The 20950-nt window shown below is 54.7% G+C and overlaps 1 protein-coding gene across 1 annotated transcript in view; it reads left to right on the forward strand.

The window, feature by feature from the left end:
* The first annotated feature begins 2971 nt into the window (after positions 1–2971).
* Positions 2972–20950, forward strand: part of ABCA3 (ATP binding cassette subfamily A member 3) — a 31369-nt gene continuing 13390 nt past the window's right edge. The window contains exons 1-15 of the mRNA XM_033073904.2: positions 2972–3028; positions 7841–7942; positions 10714–10978; positions 11556–11683; positions 11796–11961; positions 13547–13806; positions 14481–14597; positions 15075–15195; positions 16012–16185; positions 16792–16973; positions 18112–18258; positions 18583–18712; positions 19390–19544; positions 20290–20445; positions 20736–20946. Of these exons, the coding sequence (XP_032929795.1) occupies positions 7889–7942; positions 10714–10978; positions 11556–11683; positions 11796–11961; positions 13547–13806; positions 14481–14597; positions 15075–15195; positions 16012–16185; positions 16792–16973; positions 18112–18258; positions 18583–18712; positions 19390–19544; positions 20290–20445; positions 20736–20946 (2266 nt within the window). The 5' untranslated portion in view covers positions 2972–3028; positions 7841–7888. The remainder of the gene's footprint in view (positions 3029–7840; positions 7943–10713; positions 10979–11555; positions 11684–11795; positions 11962–13546; positions 13807–14480; positions 14598–15074; positions 15196–16011; positions 16186–16791; positions 16974–18111; positions 18259–18582; positions 18713–19389; positions 19545–20289; positions 20446–20735; positions 20947–20950) is intronic.

Here is a 20950-nt window from a genome sequence, read left to right on the forward strand (position 1 = left end):
CAGGATGGCCCCTGTGGCTGCCCCTTGGCAATAACCCCATGGGAGATGAGGGTGACAACAGCCAACAAGAAAAGGTAGTGGAGAACAGCTTCAGCCATGATCTCAGGGACGCAGATGCAGCAGGCAGCAGGAGTAGAGTTGACAAGTTTTGCACAGGGGCTGGTTCTTCCTTTCAGGGGTTGATGTTAGAGGTCAGAGAGGGACATCCTCTAGGCAAGTGCTTCCCACTGCCTAATCCCTGCTTTCCCTGCTGCCTCCTCTCTGCCTGATCCACACTGCTTAATTCTTCAGTGCCTGATCCTGCCTTTTTCTGGGTTTCTCCCATGTTCCTGCTGAGTCCTGCACACGCCCAGCCTTGGGTGTGAGCTGAGTCACTGCAAGGCCACTGCACCTCATTGCAACATCTCCTGTCTTCTGTTCTAGGCACCATGAGGAACCTGTAAATACTTTCTTTGGCAAAATTTTTGTTTTGATCTAATGGCTCAGCTTCCTTCAAAGGCAGGCACAGAGAGGCACTATGTGATGCAACAGGGAAGGTCATGGGGAGAACTGAGGCAGCTGGGGAGGATCAAACCCAGGCTTGAGCAGGGGTGTGGACAGGTGGCTCAGCCTGGGCTGGCATGAGGCTCCAGCATGTCACCGCAGGCAGCGACTGTCCCAGATCCTCCTCAGCCCCGCAGTTACCTGTGACTACTCAGCTGGCTTCTGGCATCACCTGAGACAGGGCTAGGGGCCCTGTGATGATGCAGATGCTGGGCAAGACCGCACCATTCCCAAGGTGGCCACAGCAGCATGCCATGCAGAAGGGTGACACATGACGGAGGAAGGCAGACAGGGAGAGGACAAGCCCTCAGCCAGGCCATGCTTGGAGGGAAGGCACGTGCCATCCCCATGCCTGGCCAACCTGCATCATCTGTGTCTCAAAACACTCGTGTGCCTTTGGTGAGGGACAGCTCTGAGCCAGGCAGTTCCTTCCTGCCTCTGAGCACTGCAATGAGCTTTGCTGTGTGCTGCTAAGGACATGAGTGTGAACAGGGAAGCTTTGCTGTGGTCTGGAAGACAGCTTCAGTTCCTCTGGTGTCTGTGGAACCAAGTGGGAGAGGGCAGGAACAGGGCTCCCAGCTGCAGCTCTGAAGATGGGCACTGGGTCCAGGTCTCTCTCAGTGTAGCCCAGTGGGAGATGGGGTCTGGGCACAGACCAGACAGTCAGAACTTCATCTGTAAGCACCCCATCTGACACCAGACCCACAGCTGTGACTTGCTCCAGATAATTCTGGCTCCAAATTTAGCTTTGGCCACTGCCAGGATCAAAGGCACCAAGGTGGAGGGTGGGGTCTCCCAGTTCAGGGGTCCCAGCAGTGCAGTCACAAGTGCTGCTCTCTGTAACACCAGTGCTGCTGATTCCTGCACCCATACCCAGACACCTTCACCCTTGCCCTGGTTCTCATTTCCTCCTCTCGCAGGGCCAGCCAGGGTCCAGCAAGTGGCTACAAATCCCCAAGATCAGAGAGGAACACAGTTTTCAAAGTAGTCATACTCAAAGCCATCACTGTGACATTCAGCTACATGGAGACCCCAAAAAAACTATAGAATCATAGAATTATAAAATCATATAGGTTGAAAAAGTTCCCTAAGATCAAGTCCAGCTGTTCTCCAGCATTGCCAAGGCCACCACTAAAACATGTCCCCAGGTGCCACATCTACATGATTTTTGAACACTTCCAGGGGCTCCACACTTTTCTCAGCAGCCTGTTCTGATGCCTGAATGCCTTCTCTTTCTCATGTGGAAAAAGACAGTGGCTGAGGGCTGCCCTGCTTCCTGCATGTCATGGCCTGGGGCAGGCTGGGTTCACTGGGATATCCCAAATCCCCCCCAGCACTCACAGCACCAGACAGCTGCCGAAGGGGTATCCCATATCCCTTGTTCAGTAGAGCCATGACTGTCCTTGTCCCTGTTTGCAGTCGCCTTTCCCCACCCTTCTCTTCCTCCTCCTTCTTCCCACACTGTGCAAACGTTCCCCTCTTTGGTGTTCTCGGCACCAGCAGCACCTTCTCCTGCCAACTTGGCAGCCAGCGGGCAGGGGGGGCAGACGCCAGCAGCGACCCCACTCCACCGCCGGCACTTTCATCCTTATCTGGAATATTCCACCTGACCCCTGGAGTGGCCCGGGAATGCCACATTCCCACGCACGAGGAGCTGGCACCTGCTTCCGAAAACCAGGGCACCGGGGCAGAGCCCGGTGTGGAGTGCTGCTGTTCGGGAGCGGGGTGGGTAGACAGACGGCTATGGCAACACTGACCCTGCACCAGCAACCACCACGGCCGCTCATGGCACCGCCCCCACCGTGCGTGTGAGCTCCTGTGACGGACACACGCGGCCCCTCGCACACACCGAGCCCTACACACACGCACGGCCGCTTGCACACACTCGGGTGTCCAGGTGGGCACGCGTGAATGTGCGTGTGTCGCACACCTGGCACTCGTGCAACGTCCAGTGCATGCGCACACCGCTGTGCAACGCTCTGGTGGGCTCTCACACAGTGGCACGGCTGCACACACACCCACACACGTACACATGGCACACGTGCAATGCCTGGGGCACACACACAGGTGCACAATGTCCTGTGCACACACACACCAGTGCATGCAATGCCTGGGTGGGGTGTGCACACACTGAGAATTCACACCCAGAGAGACGTGTACACACACACAAAAACCTCACGAACAGGCTCACAGTAACATACACGTATCTATATGAACGCACACAGCAACACACGCACACACGTGTGTATACACATACACACACGGGCACGCACACATCTATATGAACACGGAGCGGCACATACATGTCCACAGGGACACACGCGTGTATGTATGTACGTATATACAGACACAGACACGTTGTCTCACCCTCTCACGGTCCCGCCCCGCTCCGGTCCCGCCCCCTCCCGGAGCGTGCGCGGTGCCGCGCTCCCGCGGCGGGCGGGGCCGGACGGAGTCGGAGCTGCAGCCGGAGCCGCCCGGCCTGGTGAGTGAGTGCGGGAGCGATGGGCGCTGGAAACGGCACCAGCACGGAGGGTGATGAGCGCTGGGGGGTGATGAGCACTGGGGGCTGATGAGCACTTTGGGGTGATGGCAGGAAGAGCTAGGGGGTCGGGCGGGGCGGGGGATGCGCGGGGCCTCGGCCTCTCGGCGGGGCGGCCCCGCCCGGAGCTGCGGCAGCGCCGGGGCCCTTGGCCGGCTCCTCCCGCTGCCGCCTCCGCGCTCCGGCGCGGCTCGGGCTCGATGCCGGCGGTGGCTCCTGCGCGGGTCGCGTCCCCCGTCGGCTGCAGCGGATGGAGGCGCGGGATGGAGGCGGCGCCGCGCGGGATCCGCCGGGGATGCTCGGCCGCGCTGGGACCCGCCAGCATCCCGGGAGACCTCGGGCCACCCCTCCCTGCCGGGGAACAGACACGGGGCTGCGGGGACCGAGGGGGCATCTGCTGGCCCTTCTGCACCCCGGGGCCCTGGCTCGGTATGAGAAAGTCTCTTATGCCAAGACGGACCTTGATGGCCTGGAGCGTGTCCAGGGAAGGGAACGGAGCTGGGAAAGGGTCTGGAGCACAAGTCTAATGAGGAGGAGCTGGGGCGGCTCAGACCGGAGAAAAAGAAGCTCAGGGGGGACCTTCTCAGTCCACAACTCCTTGACAGGAGGGTGCAGCCAAGTGGGGGTTGCACTCTGCTCCATGGGAACAAGTGATGGAACAAGAGAAAACAGCTTCAGGTTGTGCCAGGGCAGGTTTATGTTGTATATTGGGAAAATTTCTTCATGGAAAGTGTGGTCAGATACTGGGACAGACTTCCCAGGACAGTGGTGGAGTCTCCATCCCTGGAAGTGTCCAAAACCAAGAAGAAGCAGAAGGGATCTCCCTGTCCCCTGCTCACAGCTGCCCTGGGTGACTTGTCCTGCCCAGCCACTGAGCAACTGCAGGGCAGGAACGGGGTTGTACAAGGGTCCATGAGAAACCTGTGTGTTGGGCTCCAGACCTTGTTCTTGCTTAAATCTGAGGCTAGTGAGTTTGCAGAGTTTGTTGTTTTATGGATGGCTGCAAACTCGCTGGGCAAGCAAGTGGTGTTGTTTTTAAGGCAAAGGGGTTGACCATCTCTCGCAGCAGTTTTGTCCCCCCTCTCCTGCTGCTGCCCCAGCACAAAAGCAGTTACAGACACAGCCATGGAAGCCGTGGCTCCCTATGCCTACTGACCCACTCCCACTGCAGGGCAGTAACTGTGCACAAGCCAACGCCTCTTCCTATAAACAGGATCCAGCCTCAGCTCTCTTCTTTATTTCAAGGCCTGAAGTTCCTGTCTGGGTCAAACCCAGACTCACATATCTATCGGGCAGTGGGTGTTGGGTTTGTAGAGGGCTGTGAGGTCCCTGCAGCACCCATCACCCCGCCAGCCTTTACAGCCTCTTAGAAAGTTTTGTTACTGTTTGCATAACTAAGGTGAGGTTTTTATGGTCTGGCTGTGTCGTGACTCCCAGATCTCTGTGAACACTGAGAAGATTAAAACACCACAGCAGTGAGAGCTGTGTGTCACTGAACACCCATGGCTGGTCTGGTGGCTGCTGGCCCTGGTTGCTCTTTGCAGAGTCTTTGGGACTTACTGGACACACCTGCCTCAGAAATCACTTGCTCTTCCTGAAAACAGTGGCCGTAAAACGTCCTTGCCCTGCTATGGCTGCTTAGTTTCCAACACAGACACTGTGGATAGCAGAGGAATTTCCTGCTCCAGTGACAGTATGGAAAGTACCCAGGGACTGACAGCCCTCACCAGGTGTGTGATACCACCACCCCAGCACCAGGTGCTTGTCAGCACGGCTGTGGAGGTGCAGACACCTGGCAGCTCATCTTGTAGGGGTGACATGGTGTCTCTCAACCAGCAGAAAGAAATGCCGGGTTTATATTTAAACCTGCAATTTCCAGGGCTGGTTTCTATGGGAACGGGACATCAGAAGAGCAGAAATGTGGTGTGTGCTCTAAAATAACTGCCAGCTCCCGGGAGCATGTGGCCTTTGCTCTGCCCTTTCTGCTGAGGTGGTGGCCGGGCACAGCCACGTCCCAGCGACAAGGCAGTGTGGAAGTGGGTCAGGAGATGGGATGCTGTGGCCTTGATCCCTGCCAATCCTCAGCCTGTCCTCATCTAAATCCACCAGGACAGCTCTGGTCCAGGCTGGCAGCTGGTGCTACCACGTTATTCAGCACAGCTCGGTACTGTGGCAGTTGAGGACCAGTCTCATATCCACTCATGCAGGCTGTGGGCAGGCAGAAGTGTCTCCTTCCTCACTGACCTCCCTGGGGATGGCCAGGGTGTGTCCACACTCACGCATTCAGGAGACCCTTCCTGCTGCTGTGGTCAGATGCAGAGAGCAGGGAGGGGAACTGGGTTGTTCTCCCAGAAGCTGGTGGTGGTCACGTCTCTCTTCTCCCAGATATTTCACCCTGCCTCTTGGTGGGAAATTCAGTCTTATCTTGTAGTGCTTGAGGTCAGGCGGGAGCATCTCCAGCATGTGCTGCCCATGTCCTCCTGCGAGGCACCTTGGTGCCTCCAAGGTCATCATCAACCTGTGGCACTCAGCCCTCCCTTCCTGCTGAAGATGGGCCACACATGGACCCTGGGCCCTACCTGAGCTGCCTCTGGTCATGGACATCTTTGGGCTGATCCAGGCAGCACCTCCCAAAACAGGTTTTCTCTTTTGGGTTGGAAGAAAAAAAAATCATGTTTTGGATAGAGCCTGGAAAACTATTTTTGCTCTCAAATCCAGTAAGAACTTTTGTAACTTAGTTTCTTCCTCCTCTCATCCTCCGGAAAGCAAAAGGTCCAGAATGAGTTTTGTTGGAACACTTAAAAACTTGGAAAGTATTTATTGGCAATACTGGAGTTTTCGGTCTTTGCATAGTGTTTGTGTTACCCAAGAGCTGCTTGACATTTTCCCAGCAGCAACCGTAAGACCCGTGGGGGCAGTCGGGGGGACAGCTTGAGTTTGAGGGTGTGGCAGGGCGAGCAGGATTTGGGATGTCTGTGAGGGCAGCAGCCTGCTCCTGCCTGACCTGCAGCATTTGTCCTCTTCAGAGTGAGCCACAACTTTGATTCCCTTGATTGCTCTTGATTCCTTCAAGGGGGTGCATGGCAAAGGTTTCTGCTTGGGTAAGGGGGGCAGGGGGGGCTTATTTGGGGGCATTTCAGATGCTGCTGTGTGGGGATATGTATGTGGGCCTGGGGGACCTGCTAAGGAATCCTGTGGCACAGCATGGACTGTTCTGCTTGGCCACATGTGGGCCAGAGGTCAGCTGGAGATGTGGCACTTTGTGAGGCTTGAAGGTGCCTTTGCCAAGTCCCCATTGCTATTCCTTTCTTGCTTGCTCTGGATGGGCGGTTCTGATGGACTTTTTGGGGCTGAAGCATAAGATCTCTTCTGCTTTTTCCTGCCCAGAGAAAGATCCTTGAACACAGATCTCCCTGCTGTTGTGGGAATCTGTCTTCTGTGCGTGGAGTGGCAAAGAGATGGTGGGTTTTTTGTGCTCTGAGAACACATCTGGGTTTAGCAATGGGGCTGGGAAGGTGCCTGCAAAGCCAGGAGAAGGCTCCAGGGTTTAGGGCTGGGGCTGGAAGGTGTGTGCCAAGGCTGGAGAAGTCCCCTGGAGAGCTCAAGGAGATGGTGGCAGAGAGCAGGTGAGGCAGGTGGGTGTTGTTGCTGTGCCTGCAGCCCTGTGTGAGTCTCAGGTTGCTCCTGCTGCAGCCTCTGGTGCCACTGGAGCTGTGCTCGCTGTGTGCGTTCAGCAGCACTGGCCCAGGAGCCAAGGTCGGCAGGCTTGCCAGGTCGGTGGGCCAGCAACCTCCTCTTATTGTGGCATCCTGAAACCCATGCTGAAGTTGCTGGGTGCCAGCTGCATCCAAGGAGCTGATACCATCCCAGCCAGGGTTGGAGAACGTGCTGTGCAGCATCTGCCAGGGCGTTGCTCGTGAGTTATGTGCCCGTCCATGTCCCTGTGGCAGCTTTCAGTGCTGCTGGCTTTTGAGCACCGGCTGGGAGCTGGCCCTGGCAGCTGCCCACTGTGATCCTGTCGGGATTTGCCGTGCTCAGAGGCTGGCGCTGCTAGCTGCTGGCTACCGAGAGTCTGGGGCAGGAGGCTCTGCTCATACCAGGGCTGCCCCTTCCTCCTCCATGCCGCTCTGCAAGCCCCAAAATCCCAGCCAGTGGGACAGCACTGCTCTGTCAGGAAATGCCACTGCACATGGAGATGCAAACAACTTGAAGGGATGGCGGATGCTTCCCGAGCCGGGGAGGAGGTGGTGGGGGATTGTCCTCAAGCCCTGACCTTCTCTTGTGCCTCCCTGCCCTTTTCTCATCCTCGCCTCTTGGAGCAGAGTTTCTGCTGGGAAAGCACCGGCAGTGTTGCAGAACCAACCCTTCTCACGGCAGGAGGTGGAGGCACAACTTGGAATCTCCACCCATCCCAAAATAATGGGCTGCCAGGGCTTTGACGGCCTTCCTGCGGGTGGTGTTTGTAGTTTTGTAACTGTGTGCTCCTGCAGTTCAAGGAAAGCTGGTGGAAAGGACCCAGGTTAGGTATTGGAACGGCAGCTTCCGTCTGTGGAAACAGCCATGCCAGAAAACAGGGGCTCTTACTTTTAGGAGAGGGAGCATAATGGTTATTTTGCCCTGTTTGGGGCCAAGCCAGCTGCTGTGGCACCAGACTGGAAGCAGAGGTGCCCTGGGCTGGATGGGGTGTGGGATGCTGCCCTCCTCCTGCCCAGCTCCACCAGCACCTGGCACTCACAGCTCTCTCCTCTCCTCCAGGGTCCTGCGGAGCAGTGGTACTGGCACTGGTCCCCTTCTGATGGGAGGATGGTTGTGCTCAGGCAGTTTAGGCTGCTGCTCTGGAAGAACTACATCCTGCAGGTAGGCTGGCACTGTGCCTGGGGGGGCTGCTCCTGACACCTCTAGATGGGTGTACATCAGAGCTTGCCCAGCCTCTGGCTCCACCAGGAAACCTCCTCCCTGGACACAGGGCATCAGAAAACTGGGTTATTTGTGCATGTGGTGTCTTTTGTGTTGGGCTGTGTGACCTTATGGGCTGTGCTATGTACTCAGTTTCCTTGTCCCTGGCATCCCCCGCCTTCCCTCTGGCAATGAGCTCAGCTCCCGTTCTCCTAGGATCAGGGTAACCCACACCCCACCCGTGTGAGAGTGGGGCTTTTGAGCTGTCTCATTGAACAGCCTCCTCTGGGAGTGCCAGTGCCTCCAAAACCCACTGGAGCCCCTGAAGATTTTTTTTGTCCGTTGCTTTCTACCACTCTCAGGAGCAGCTTTTAGATTTTTTAGTCTTAAAAATATTAAACCACTGGCCCCCCTTGCCAGCCCACCTCCCACCATTGCAGCTGGGGGATCTGGGGACTATAGGACTGGCAGGTCCCGGCTGATGCTGGCTGAGGCTGCAGCACCTTTAGCAGCATGCAGGTGTTCCTGGGCAGGTGCTGTGGCTCTACTGGGACCCGAAGCCAGCCCTGGCAGAATGTGGGGGATGAGGAGGCAGCCTGGCTTTATGCTTTCAATTACCTGCAGCTCAGCACAGTGTTGCTGTAAAAATAAACCAAAGGAAGAAGGAAGTTCTGGCTGCACCCAGCCTTCCGGCAGGCACAGAACAGAGAGCAGGGCTTGGAGGGGATGAGAGGAACTGGCAGCAGGGCTGATTTGCAGCCAGGAGCATCCCCAGTCCCCTCTGCAGGGGAAAAGCATTGTTTTCTGAAGCGCTCCAGGGTGTGGCCACATCTCAGCGTGTTTTCCAAGGCCACAAGCTGACTCAGGTCTGCTGTGCTAGGATACAGCTAGAAGTCCTGTTCCTGATAAAGACATGGAGCTCCAAAGTGACCCCACGCTGCTGTGAGGATGGATGCTGGCACACGTGGCTCGGCAGAGCTGCTCTGGCCAGGTGGAGGTGGGGATTATGGATGAGTGTCCCTGTCACCTCTGGAATACAGCGCTTGAATGACTTCTGCTGCAGGGCTGGTGCATGTGTATGAGCCTGCAAGTTCAGGGAGGCAGAGAGCTGTTGTGGAGGCAGCCCAGGAGATAGGGAGAGATTCAGTAGGATCGTAAATCAGCAGGAGGCAGCTGGGCTGCCAGGGCTGCATTATAAACCCATCACACATCTACGGCGTTCGCTTTTATGAGCGTGGCTTTGGGAAAGCTCCTTTTTCCCTGCCTGCCTGAAGCTGCTGCCTCCTGCCTATACTGCCAGGGCTGGATGTGGCTGGAGCAGACTGCTCCTCCCAGGGGAAACCCCAAGAGGTGTTTTGGGCTTTGGCAGTGGGTGCTGAGAGCCAGGGTAATGGTAGTCCCCGTATCATCTCCTGACAAACTGTCCAGGATCTCATTCACCCTGGCTCCTGCAGGACTGCCTCCCTTCCCAGGATGTCCAGGCTGTCCTCAGGGCTCCCTACCTGTCCCACTGGAGACTCTGCCCACCTGAGCCTGCCCACAGCTGCTGGATAAAATCCAGTTGCTGAGACAGCAGAGTTGTGAGACTAAAGCTCTTGATGCTCCCCTTTCCGGCCTGGCATAGGGGACGGTGGAAAATCCCCATGTCTTTTCAAGCCTAAATTAGCCAGAGGCCTCAGAAAAGGTTAATGCTGCTGCTGCTGCTCCAGGCACGTGCTCCAAGTGAGCAGCCATGAACCTCTGTGGTCAGGAACATCTCTGAGCTTTCACTGCTGTGGCTGAGGCTGAGTGTGCTGTGCTGCTCTTGAGCCTGGCATGAAGGCAGCTCAGTTTGCAGGAGGAAATCACAGAATCCCAGAATGGTTTGGACTGGAAGGGACCATCCATCCCAATGCCCTGGCTTGGGCAGGGACACTTCCCACTAGGCCAGGTTGCTCAGATGACCAGAGTTCCCCTGGGACACCAGTTTGAAATGCTAATGAACATGTGTTGGTGGGGGGTGTTACTAGCTAGGGGGCATTGTGCAGGAGAGGTAACCGTGGGGGAATTGATGCGTGAAGCTCCAGAGTGCAGGGCTTGAGTTCATTCTCCAGTTGCTAGAACTTCAGTTAAAAAGAAATGAGCCACTGTGTGGAGTGCAGTAGTGTCTGTAGTAGTGCTGTAGCTGTCCTGTAGCCAGAGGCTCTCCTGGGCCCCATCCTGGGATGCAGATCCCATGTTGCCTGGAGCAACTCAGCTCCAGTGGGAAAAGTTGTGCTGGTTCCTGCAATATTGCTGTACATGGCAGAGCCCCAGGGCACAGGGAAGGAGCAAAGAACCAGCCTGGGTCATTCTACCCGGCAGCATGGTGAGGAAGGCTCTGATGCAGACTGGTTTGAACTGAAGCAGTGCTTAGTGTAGGGGACACCTTGGCTGGAGAGTCCTGAAGGATGTGGGAACCAGCACAGTGTCATTCCCAACCTCTGGAAAAACCCAGGTTGTGAAACCTTGTGGAATGCAAGAATGCTGTTGCTTCTTGGTGTTCTCGTGCCCTGAATCTCATGACTGTGTGCTCATCTACCTTCTGTGTTTGCATCTCCTTTTTTATCTCTTGAGAGAGTGTATACTAGGTATCTGTATATGGACACATACCTATGGTAGATATCTAGATGTCTGTGTATATATAGACACATAATATATTTTATATCCTTGCCCCCATATTTGTATCTTCCCTCTTTTCCCCTGGCCCACAGAAGCGGCAGATCCTGGTGACGGTGATCGAGGTGTGCCTGCCGCTGCTCTTCGCCGCCATCCTGATCGCACTGCGGCACCGCGTGCACTCCGTCAGCCACCCCAATGCCACCCTCTACCCCTCTGAGTCTGTGCATGACCTGCCCAGCTTCTTCTCCTCCCGGCATGCCAGCAACCCCTGGGAGCTGGCCTATGTCCCCTCCAACAGCAGCGCAGTCCAGAGCATCGCCGAGGCAGTGGAGAGAGCTCTGCCCATCAACATCAGAGGTGAGCAGGGCTGGGGCTGCGCCTTCTACCTCAGAAATTGGTGTGAATCTTTTGAATCTTTACTCTGGGCAACCTGGTCCAGTGAAAGGTGTCCTCCACAGTGGATGGCCTTTCATGTCTCTAAATCCTCACGCTCCTGGAACATAATTTTTTTCTGAACTTCAAGGCTATAGTTTGATTTTTATTTTTTTTCCCCCACTAAAATGACAGGATTTTGGGCTGCCTTTTTGGTCTTATTTTATTGCAGTTTCCATCTAGAACAATATCACCCTAAAACAGCTAAAGAAGGTGGCAGCACTTGCCTGTGAAAGAGTATTTTTGGAAATCTTTTGACACAGAAAATTTTAGCACTTAGTGTTCCAAACTGTTGGGATTTTCTGTGGGAAAGCTGACTCCTGGTCTCAAGAAGGAAAAATGTCTGCGTGCCTGACATACACAGCAGCATCCTGTGTAATTCCCCCGTGTCTGACAGCAGGCACGGCACATCCCTGCTGTCCTGGACCCAGCTGTGCTCCTGGTGATGGCTGAGCACCAATGCATGGTGCGTTGCATCTTCCTGTTTCCCCTCACTCCACAGCCCAGGGCTTCCCCTCGGAGCGGGACTTTGAAGAGTACGTCAGGCTGGACAACCGCTCAGGCAGCGTGCTGGCCGCCGTCGTGTTCCGGCACCGCTTCCCACACAGCTTGGCCCCGCTGCCCCTCCAGGTGAGCGAGGGAAGGTGGGCACAGATCCCCCACTCAGGTGTCATCCATGTGTCACCCAGGTGCCCCTGCCATCTGTCCCACCCACCCCCGACCTGTGTCATGATCCTTGCAGGTGGAGTATGAACTGCGCTTCAAGTACAGCCCGAGGAATGCCCCACGGAGCGAGCAGACGGGGCTGAACCCCAACCTGGACCGGGACTGGCACACCGGTTACCTGTTCCCGCTCTTCCAGCTGCCCGGGCCCCGCGAGGCCAAGTTTGCTGATGGGGGCACACCAGGTGAGCACCCTGAGGACATGGGGTCACCTTTCTACAGCACCTGGCAGGCTCTGAGCTCTTAAAGAAATGGGTTCATTTGAAAGAAATTATTAAATTAAGTTAATTGTAATGAAATATTGATTTATATTTATACCAACATTGAATTTATATCTGTCTAAGGCGAGCAGTTAAATATTTGTTCATATTTTAGAATTTTGTTGTATTCATTATAGCTATCCTTTATTTAAATTTTATCCTGTGACTTCATGGGCACTGCTTGGCCTCCAGGCATCTCTGCTGAGTAGGGCTGGATAAGAATAAATTTTAATGTGCATGAATCATTTTAGAATTTTTTTTTTCCTATTTTGATTTTTAATGGAAATTTTATTTCATGATCCAAAGTGCCCAGTGTTTATTGTACTGCTTAAGTATTTGAAAAGTAAATAGAGCAGTTCTGTGGTTTGAGGTGTTTAAGGGCAGCCAAACCACTGGCATAGCAGGAGCCAGCAGGAGCATTGTTGGTGCTGCTGCTGGCTTAGGACTGGATTTTTGGGAACTTCTCTTGTGGTGGCAATGGGAATATTTCCCTCAGTGGGATTTTTCCCTCTGTATTTGATTACAGTGTTCAGGGGAGTGAGGGCGAGGAAGTGGGCAAACGGGTTTTGCTCACAGTGTGTAAATAAAGCAGAGCCCCAGAGTGTTTGCTCAGTACATGAGTTAATATCAAACAAAGTTCCCAATCTCATAATTCCACTTTTATCTTCTCTCTCTTTTATCTTCTCTCTCTGTGGATCATTTTAGCCAACTGACTTTCAAAATGTTCATTTGGGATTTTGTAAGAGGATTTAAGTTCCTGTTCAGGTAACACTTGGCAGCAATTCCTCTTAAAAATAAACTATTTTAGTTTATTTTGTTATCTAAAGCTATGCCAAGAGAGGTTTAGATTGGATATTAGGAAAAGACTCTTCCCCCAGGGGCTGCTGGGCACTGCCCAGGCTCCCCAGGGAATGGGCATGGCCCTGAGGCCACCCAAGCTCTAGGAGCCTTTGGACACTGCTCCTAGGGACGCACAGAGTGGTATTGTCTGTGCAGGGCCAGAAGTTGGACTCATGATCCTTGTGGATCCTTCCCACTTGGGAGATGCTGTTGGGATATTAAAATATTTTCAGTGTTTTCTGATGCACAAAAATTTAAGCCACATGTATGAGTCCCGGGATATACTTTTTCTCACTGCAACCTATGTAGTATTGTTTATTCTTGTGGTTTACAAAGAAAAAGGTGATAGAGAATCTCCCCATTTCAAAGTCACAGCAGTGCTGCAGGACAGTGACCATGAACAGAGTTTTTTGAGATACTGGTTTGGTCTAGTGGAAGGCCCATAGCAGGATGTAGAACAAGATAAGATTTAAGGTCCCTTCCAACCCAAACCAGCTGTGGTATCAGTCCTCCTCCAGTCCTTTGTGTCACAGTAATGCTTATATTGCTTTTCCTCTGCGCTCCACCGTTAGTCCCTGTTCCTCTTCTCATGCAGTCCTTCCCACAAAGGCTGTGTGTCCCTCCAGACCCCAGACCCATCTCTATTCCTGGTGTGGTTCTTGCCGGGCAGGTTATCTCCGGGAGGGATTCCTGGCAGTGCAACACACCGTGGACAGGGCCATCATGCGGTACCATGCCAGTGCCAGCTCTGCCAGTCTGCTGGACAACATCACCGTGGTGGTGCAGCGCTTCCCCTTCCCTGCCTACGTCAATGACCTCTTCCTCCTGGCCATCCAGAACCAGCTGCCGCTGCTGCTCATGCTCAGCTTCACCTACACCTCGCTCAATATCGTCCGTGCCGTCGTCCATGAGAAGGAGAAGAAGCTGAAGGTGAGTGCTGGGATGTGCTCCCCTCCCTCTGCAGCTTTCCCAATGGATGATTACTTTAGATTAGGAACAAAATCTCTGCTGGGTGTAGAGCCAGTGAGCAGGAGGTGGGGATGGCAGGAGATTAGCGAGCCCTGGAGAAGAATGTTGCTAATCCTGCTGCCATGAGGAGGCTGGGCTCTCTTTGCTCTGCAGCCTGGGGTGATGGACCACAGGGATGGTGTTTATTCTGAGCTGGTAGAGAGATCATCATATGTGGGTTCCAGAGTTCATGGATTCAAGAGTTCAGCCTGTAGGAAGGAAGATTTTTGCCTTTTGCGTGTAGAGACCCGTTGTGTGTATGGTGTGGGTGTGGCTGGAGCTCAGCCACGTGGTTGCAGCAGCAGGGCTTGGCTTCCCCCAGGCGTTGTGCGTCCTGCCGTGTGCTGGGTGGCCCCAGTAGCACCACTGGCACCTGCTCTGGGTTTGGGCTCAGCTCAGCTCTCTGAGGACTCCTGCAGTGGTGGCAGCTGTTGTTTGGGGAGGTGGGGGATGCCATGCCACACTGGTGGCTGTGCAGGACTGCTCTGGTGGTACCTGGGGCTGCCACCTCTTTGCTTGTGCCACGGGGCAAAGCCACCTCCGCTGTGCCCGGGGAGTGTGAGTGCAGCCTTGGGTGACACCATGACCTCTCACAGGAATACATGCACATGATGGGCCTCAGCAACTGGTTGCACTGGAGTGCCTGGTTCCTCATGTTCTTCCTCTTCCTCCTGGTGTCTGTGTTCTTCGTCACTGTGCTCTTCTGTGTCAAGGTGAGCGTCTGTCCCGAGGGCACGAGCTCTGTGCTGGCAAGGCACAGGGATGACAGAGCCATGGGACTGTCCCAGGGCTCCTCCAAAGACTAGAGTTTGGGTTTCCCGGACTGAGATGCTGCCCCACAGTTGCATTCATGGCAGGGGTGACTCCCCCCAGGGAGAGATGGGGATTGGAGCCCCAGGGACCACTCTGCTCCCACAGCCTCTGGACGGCTTCGAGCTCTCCCTTCTGCATTGCCCACACCAGGGGAAGCAGGAGGGGGCTGTCTGGGTACTGGGTGGCGTGTCCCCTGCCCCTTAGACTCTGCATCACATGAGGGCAATCTGTATTTCCTCCCTCTGGAGTGGTTTGAGAGTTTCTGGGCATTCTCACCCATCTCAGTTTGTCTCCAACACTTGGAGAATATCAAGTCTGTGCTGCTAAAGCCATGGCTGGCTCCAGCAGCTCTGGGCTTCACAAGATTTTCTTGGCAGGTGAGCGAACAGGGAGCTGTGCTCACCAACAGTGACCCCACCCTTGTGTTCACCTTCCTTGCCGTCTTCTCCATCTCCTCCATCTCCTTCAACTTCATGGTGAGCACTTTCTTCTCACGAGGTGAGTCCTCCTGCACTGCCTGCTTTTGTTACCGACACTTCAACTTGCGGAGGGGGCATTTCTTCCCATTTTTAGCTGCATTTTCCGCACACTGTGTGGAAAGGGATGTGGGTACTGTTGCTTCCCAAACCAGAACAGATCCAAGGGCTGGAGCCCCTCAGCTCTGCAGCCAGGCCGAGAATGCTGGGGGTGCTCACCTGGAGAAGAGAAGGCTCCAGAGACAACTCAGAGTCTCTTCCAGGGCCTAAAGGGGCTCCAGGAGAGCTAGAGAAGGACTGAGGACAAGGGATAGAGGGACAGGACAAGGGGGAATGGCTTCCCACTGCCAGAGATCAGAGCTAGATGGGATATTGAGAAGGAATTGTTCCCTGGGAGGCCCCAGTACAGGGTGCCCAGAGAAGCTGTGGCTGCCTCATCCCTAACAGTGTTCAAGACCAGGCTGGATGAGGTTTGGAGCAACCTGGGATAGTGGAAGGTTTCCCTGTCCATGGCAAGAGGTGGGACAAAGTGATCTTTAATGTCCCTTTCAAACCAGACCATTCCCTGGTACTATGACCAGCTCCTGTCTTAGGGCCTCATCTGGCTGACTTGGCCCCAGACTCTGCTCTGGGATGGGTAGGGCTGCAGCTGCCCACCATGGGGTTGGGGTTGGGGTCAAGCTCCTGCCTTGCTGTGGATGTGGGCATGGCCTTGTCCTGCCCCCACATAGCCATGCTTTGTGCACAAATCTGGCATGTCCCTGGATGGGAAGCTGGTGAGGAATGCTGGGTGCCATCACCCTGATGTTTTTCTTCCTACTTTTCCCTATGCTGGCAGCAAACGTTGCAGCTGCTGCTGGTGGCTTCCTCTACTTCTTCTCCTACATCCCCTACTTCTTCATCTCGCCCCGCTACGACCTCATGTCCCACAGCCAGAAGCTGGCATCCTGCCTCATCTCCAACGTGGCCATGGCCATGGGGGCACAGCTCATCGGCATGTTTGAAGGGAAAGGTGAGCAGGGCCCTCTGTTCCTGGGGAGAGAAGCATCCCCTTCCTGGCAACCTGATTTTGTTGGGTGGAATGGCTTGGTGGAAAGACATCAGGGAGAAGAAACACTTTCCTTCTTAGTAGAGCTGATTGCTCCCATATCAGGGCTCTCCAAATTTGTGCCTGTGCCCCTGGGCTGTGCAAAATGCCATCCTCACTTTAATTACCAAACTAATGCTGTTCTAATGGATGGGAACCATTGCATTTCCTCCTTCACAATAGATATCTTTAATTTCTTTAATTTTAAAGAGCCTGCTGTTGGTTCCAGCAGAGCCATGCATTTACTAAGTGTGGCAGTAGCTTGGTGGCTGTAGTGATGGAGGGGTGATGCTGGAGATGGGATAATTTCTTTCCAGGCAGTGGCAGAGAATGGCATGGAAGGAGCGTGTTGGGGTGGGGAGCCTCAAGGTGTCAGTGCCTCCTTTCCCTCCATCTGCAGAGGATCATAGAGCTGTGCAGGTGCTCCTGGTTACAGAACAGTGAGGTGGCAGAGAGGCTGCTCTTTGCCAGTCATGGAGAAGATGGTCCTCCAGGGAATGCAGAGGTAGCAGTGTCCCGTGTGCCTTGCAGGGACTGGCATCCAGTGGAGGGACCTCATGAAGCCCATCAGTGTGGATGACAACTTCACCTTAGCCCAGGTGCTGGGGATGCTGCTCCTGGACTCAGTGCTCTATGGCATGGTGGCCTGGTACGTGGAGGCCGTGTTCCCCGGGGAGTATGGTGTGCCACAGCCCTGGTACTTCTTCCTCACGGTGAGCACTGCTTACACCCCTCCCCTGGGCTTGAGGGGTGTCACTCGGAACAGTCACCACTTCTGTGCCATGCAGCAGCCCAGTCTGATGGGCAAGGGTGGCACCATCTGGCCTCCAAAGCCACAGGGTCTGCAGCATGTCCTCACTAAAGGCTGATGCAGTTGTAGATTGTTACTGTGGATGAAGGTCATCTTGGCTTTAAATCTGTCTCCCAGCACTTCCTGGCATGCAGAGTGTTCTTAAATATCTCCAGGTCCGATCAAAGGCATTGCAGAGAAACCCCAGGTGGGAGCAACCAGATCCAGCTATCTGACACCCCTGAGCACTGCCATGCAGACAGCATGGGTGACCTGTGTCCCACTGCCAACCACTGCATGCCAGGGGGTGGGTGACAGCTGACACCCCATCAGCTGAGCTGCCCTTGCTCTGCCAAGCCAAACACTTGGCATCACCCTCTGCAGCTGCAGTGGGCACTGTGGCTCCATGGCTGCAGAGAAGATATGTTCTATTTGGATACTGGAGATGCATCCTTTGTTATTTGATAGAGCGGTTTTTCCTTCTCCCTTCCAAATTCCTCATCTCAGAGTGGTTTCACTCCAGCGTCTCACTCCTTCTTGCAGTCACACCAGGGAAACAGAGATGGAGCCATTGACAAAAGCTAATCTGGCATCCAGGAGTTACTGAATTGTGATTCCCACTGGTATTTAAGGTCCCAAACTCTTCGTTTCATTCGTAGAGAGCCAGGTCAAAAAAAAGGGGCTGTAACTGCAGCATCTGGACCCCAAGCTGTATTTAGTGTTTCTCAGGGGTTTTGGAGGGGAGCTCTCCTAGGCAGGATAATTCTACCTGGGTGATTTTACTTCTCAGTGGAATTTTTTCCATGGAGATGAAGATGGGGAAAAGCTGCTGTTTAACCACTGACCTTCTGTAAGGGAGAGATGGAGGAAGGCAGGAGGGCAGGAGGAGGTGTTCTATCATGTCAGCCCTGCCTGCTGAAGATGTTCTGGTTGGTAATTCCCAGGCCAAGGAGAGCAGTCTGGGAGTTCCTGGGAGGTGTCTGTTGGGAGGAGGGTGGCCAAGGCTGAGAAGTGATGGGCTCTGCCTGTGCCTGATTTCTGTCTCTCCCTTCCTTTGTCAGCCCTCATACTGGTGCGGGCGGCCCAGGACTGTTGTGGGGAAAGAGAAGGAGGAGGAGGAGGACCCTGAGAAAGCCCTGAGGAGTCAGTATATTGAGGAGGAACCAGCTGACCTCGTGTCAGGCATCAAAATAAAGCACCTATCCAAGGTACTGACTGCCCAGCAGGGCACAAACACACCGTAATGTTGTTTTTGTAAAATCTGTTGCCTGCAGGCAGCTTCTGTATCCTTGTGCTGCCCTAGGGCTGGGTATGGCTCTTCCCCAGAGCTGGCTGCATTTTATGGTGGATGAAGTGCTGGTTACTTAGAGATGCAGTGACATCTGTATTTAACTTGTTGACATCTGAATTTAACCTGAATTAGACCTGTTGTCTGCTGCTAACACCCCATAAGCATGCCAAGCTTTGCCTGCTGGGTGGAGCTGAGACACTTGCCTGAAGTGCAGCACCAGCTCATGGATGTGATCTCACAGGTCTTCAAAGTGGGAAACAAGACAAAGGAGGCAGTGAAGGACCTGACAGTGAACATGTATGAAGGGCAGATCACCGTCCTGTTAGGACACAACGGTGCTGGGAAGACCACCACTCTGTCCATGCTCACAGGTAGGAGCATCCTGCTGCGAGAGCTGGTGGCTTCACCCTCAAAGGAGAGCTAGAGCCTGTCTCTGAGGGCAGGGAGGGGTTTTTTGATCTTCCTTGGAACACCTTCAGTTTGCTGAACTATTGACCAGGAGTGCCATCAGCAAGTGGGTGAAATGATAGCCAGGCTTTGTGCTGGAGAGCCATGAGAAGAGACTGGACCTACTGTAGGATTGCTCTCTGTAGGCTTTCTCATGATAAAGCACATAAGGTGGAACTGGTGCTTGTCATTCTTGAGCTGCTGGGCTCTGGGATTTGGCATGATGGACACAGGGACCTTTGATGGTCCTTTTCTGTTCTCTATTGCTCTGAGCAGCTCCTGGCAGCTCAAGGAGCTCACAGGACCTTCCTGGGATCTCAACCCAGGCCCTTCCCGGCACTCTGCACAGCTCAGAACCATGTTTCACCTGCCTGTTCCTCTCCTTTCTGCACTGGCAGGCCCAGTTCCCACCTGTGGGTGCCCTGCAGCCCATCCTGCAGGCAGGAGGAAGCTGTTGTACCCCAGCCTGAGCATGAGACAGACTTGCTCTGTTTTTTGGCAGAAAGCTGATGGTGGGGGGGATGTTTATCAGGACCCTTCACATTTCTGCTGGCTCTTTGCCGCTGGGGTCACCCTGAGCCTGCTGTGTTGCTCCCTACAGGTCTGCACTCCCCGACGGGCGGGCAGGCCTACATCAATGGCTATGAGATTTCCCAGGACATGGTCTTGATCCGTCGCAGCCTGGGGCTGTGTCCCCAGCACGATGTCCTCTTCGACAACATGACAGTGGAAGAGCACCTCCACTTCTATGCAGGGGTGAGCCTGGCACTGAGCAGGGGGGCAGCCTTGGGAGAGGCACCTGGAGGTGCCAGCTCCTAGATGTGGGCAAGTGTGGTGAGAGCTATCAAGTGAGTCCAAAAATGATCAAAAGGTGGAACACCTCTGCTGTGGGAGAGCTGAGAGTGTTCACCTGGAGAAGAGAAGCTCCAGGGTGACCTTGAGGCCTCTTGCAGGGGTTCCAGGAGAGGGATTTTGGGCAGGTGCCTGGAATGCCAAGACAATGGGGATTGGCTTCCCACTGCCAGAGGGCAGGGTTAAATGGGATATACATGAGAAATTGTTCCCTCTAAGGGTGATGAGGCCCTGGCACAGGTTGCCCAGAGAAGCTGTGGCTGCCCCTGGATCCCTGGAAGTGTCCCAGGCCAGGTTGGACAGGGCTTGGAGCAGCCTGGGATAGCAAAAGGTGTCCCTGCCCATGGCAGGACAGTTGGCATAGATGATCTTGCAGGACCTTTCCAACCCAAACCATTCTGTGATTCCATGATAAGCAGAACAATCCTTGCATCCTCTTCCCACCTTATCTGCAGGCTGGTGGAGAAGTGAAGGGTCTCAGACAGCACAACTGCATGGAACCACCCCTGCCAGCTGTGCCAGCTCCTGCAGGGGTGGGCAGGAGTCCATCTCTGCTTCCCCACTTTCCTGTCTATGTGGGGAGGAAGGAGTGTGGTGGGGTTTGGCAACCCTGCAGGTGAGCTCATCCCTCCCTTCCTCTGTCTGGCAGCTGAAGGGATACCCACCCTCCAAGTGTCCTGAGGAGATCAACCACATCCTGAGGATCCTCAGCCTGGAGGACAAGCGACGCTCCCTCACCAAGGCTCTCTCCGGGGGCATGAAGCGCAAGCTGTCCATCGGCATCGCCCTCATCGGGGACTCCAAGGCAGGTGGCTTTGGTGGGCTCACCTCGCACTGGGACCAGTGCAGGTCCTTGGGGCGTCTCTGAGGCTGTTCCTCATCTGTGGTGAGCCAGTGGGAGAAGCAGGGACAGCCGAGAGCGGGCAGGAGCACTCTGACTCTGAGGGCCATGCCCTGAGGCTCTGCTGTCTGGTAGCTGCTCCCCAAGATCATTGCTGTGAGGCCAAGGCTCCTCCTGGGCCCTGAGGTTGTCCCCTCCTGTGCTGCTGGGCCTTCCCCAGCCCCTTCTGACCTGCACCCATCTCCTGTGTGCAGGTGGTGATGCTGGATGAGCCGACTTCAGGGATGGACCCAGCCTCTCGCAGAGCCACTTGGGATCTCCTGCAGCAGCAGAGGAGCAACAGAACCATCCTACTGACCACTCACTTCATGGATGAGGCAGACCTGCTGGGGGACCGCATAGCCATCATGGCCAAGGGCGAGCTGCAGTGCTGCGGTTCCTCACTCTTCCTCAAGCGCAAATACGGTAC

This window comes from Catharus ustulatus, chromosome 16 (assembly GCF_009819885.2).
Source record: "Catharus ustulatus isolate bCatUst1 chromosome 16, bCatUst1.pri.v2, whole genome shotgun sequence".
Lineage (NCBI taxonomy): Eukaryota > Metazoa > Chordata > Aves > Passeriformes > Turdidae > Catharus > Catharus ustulatus.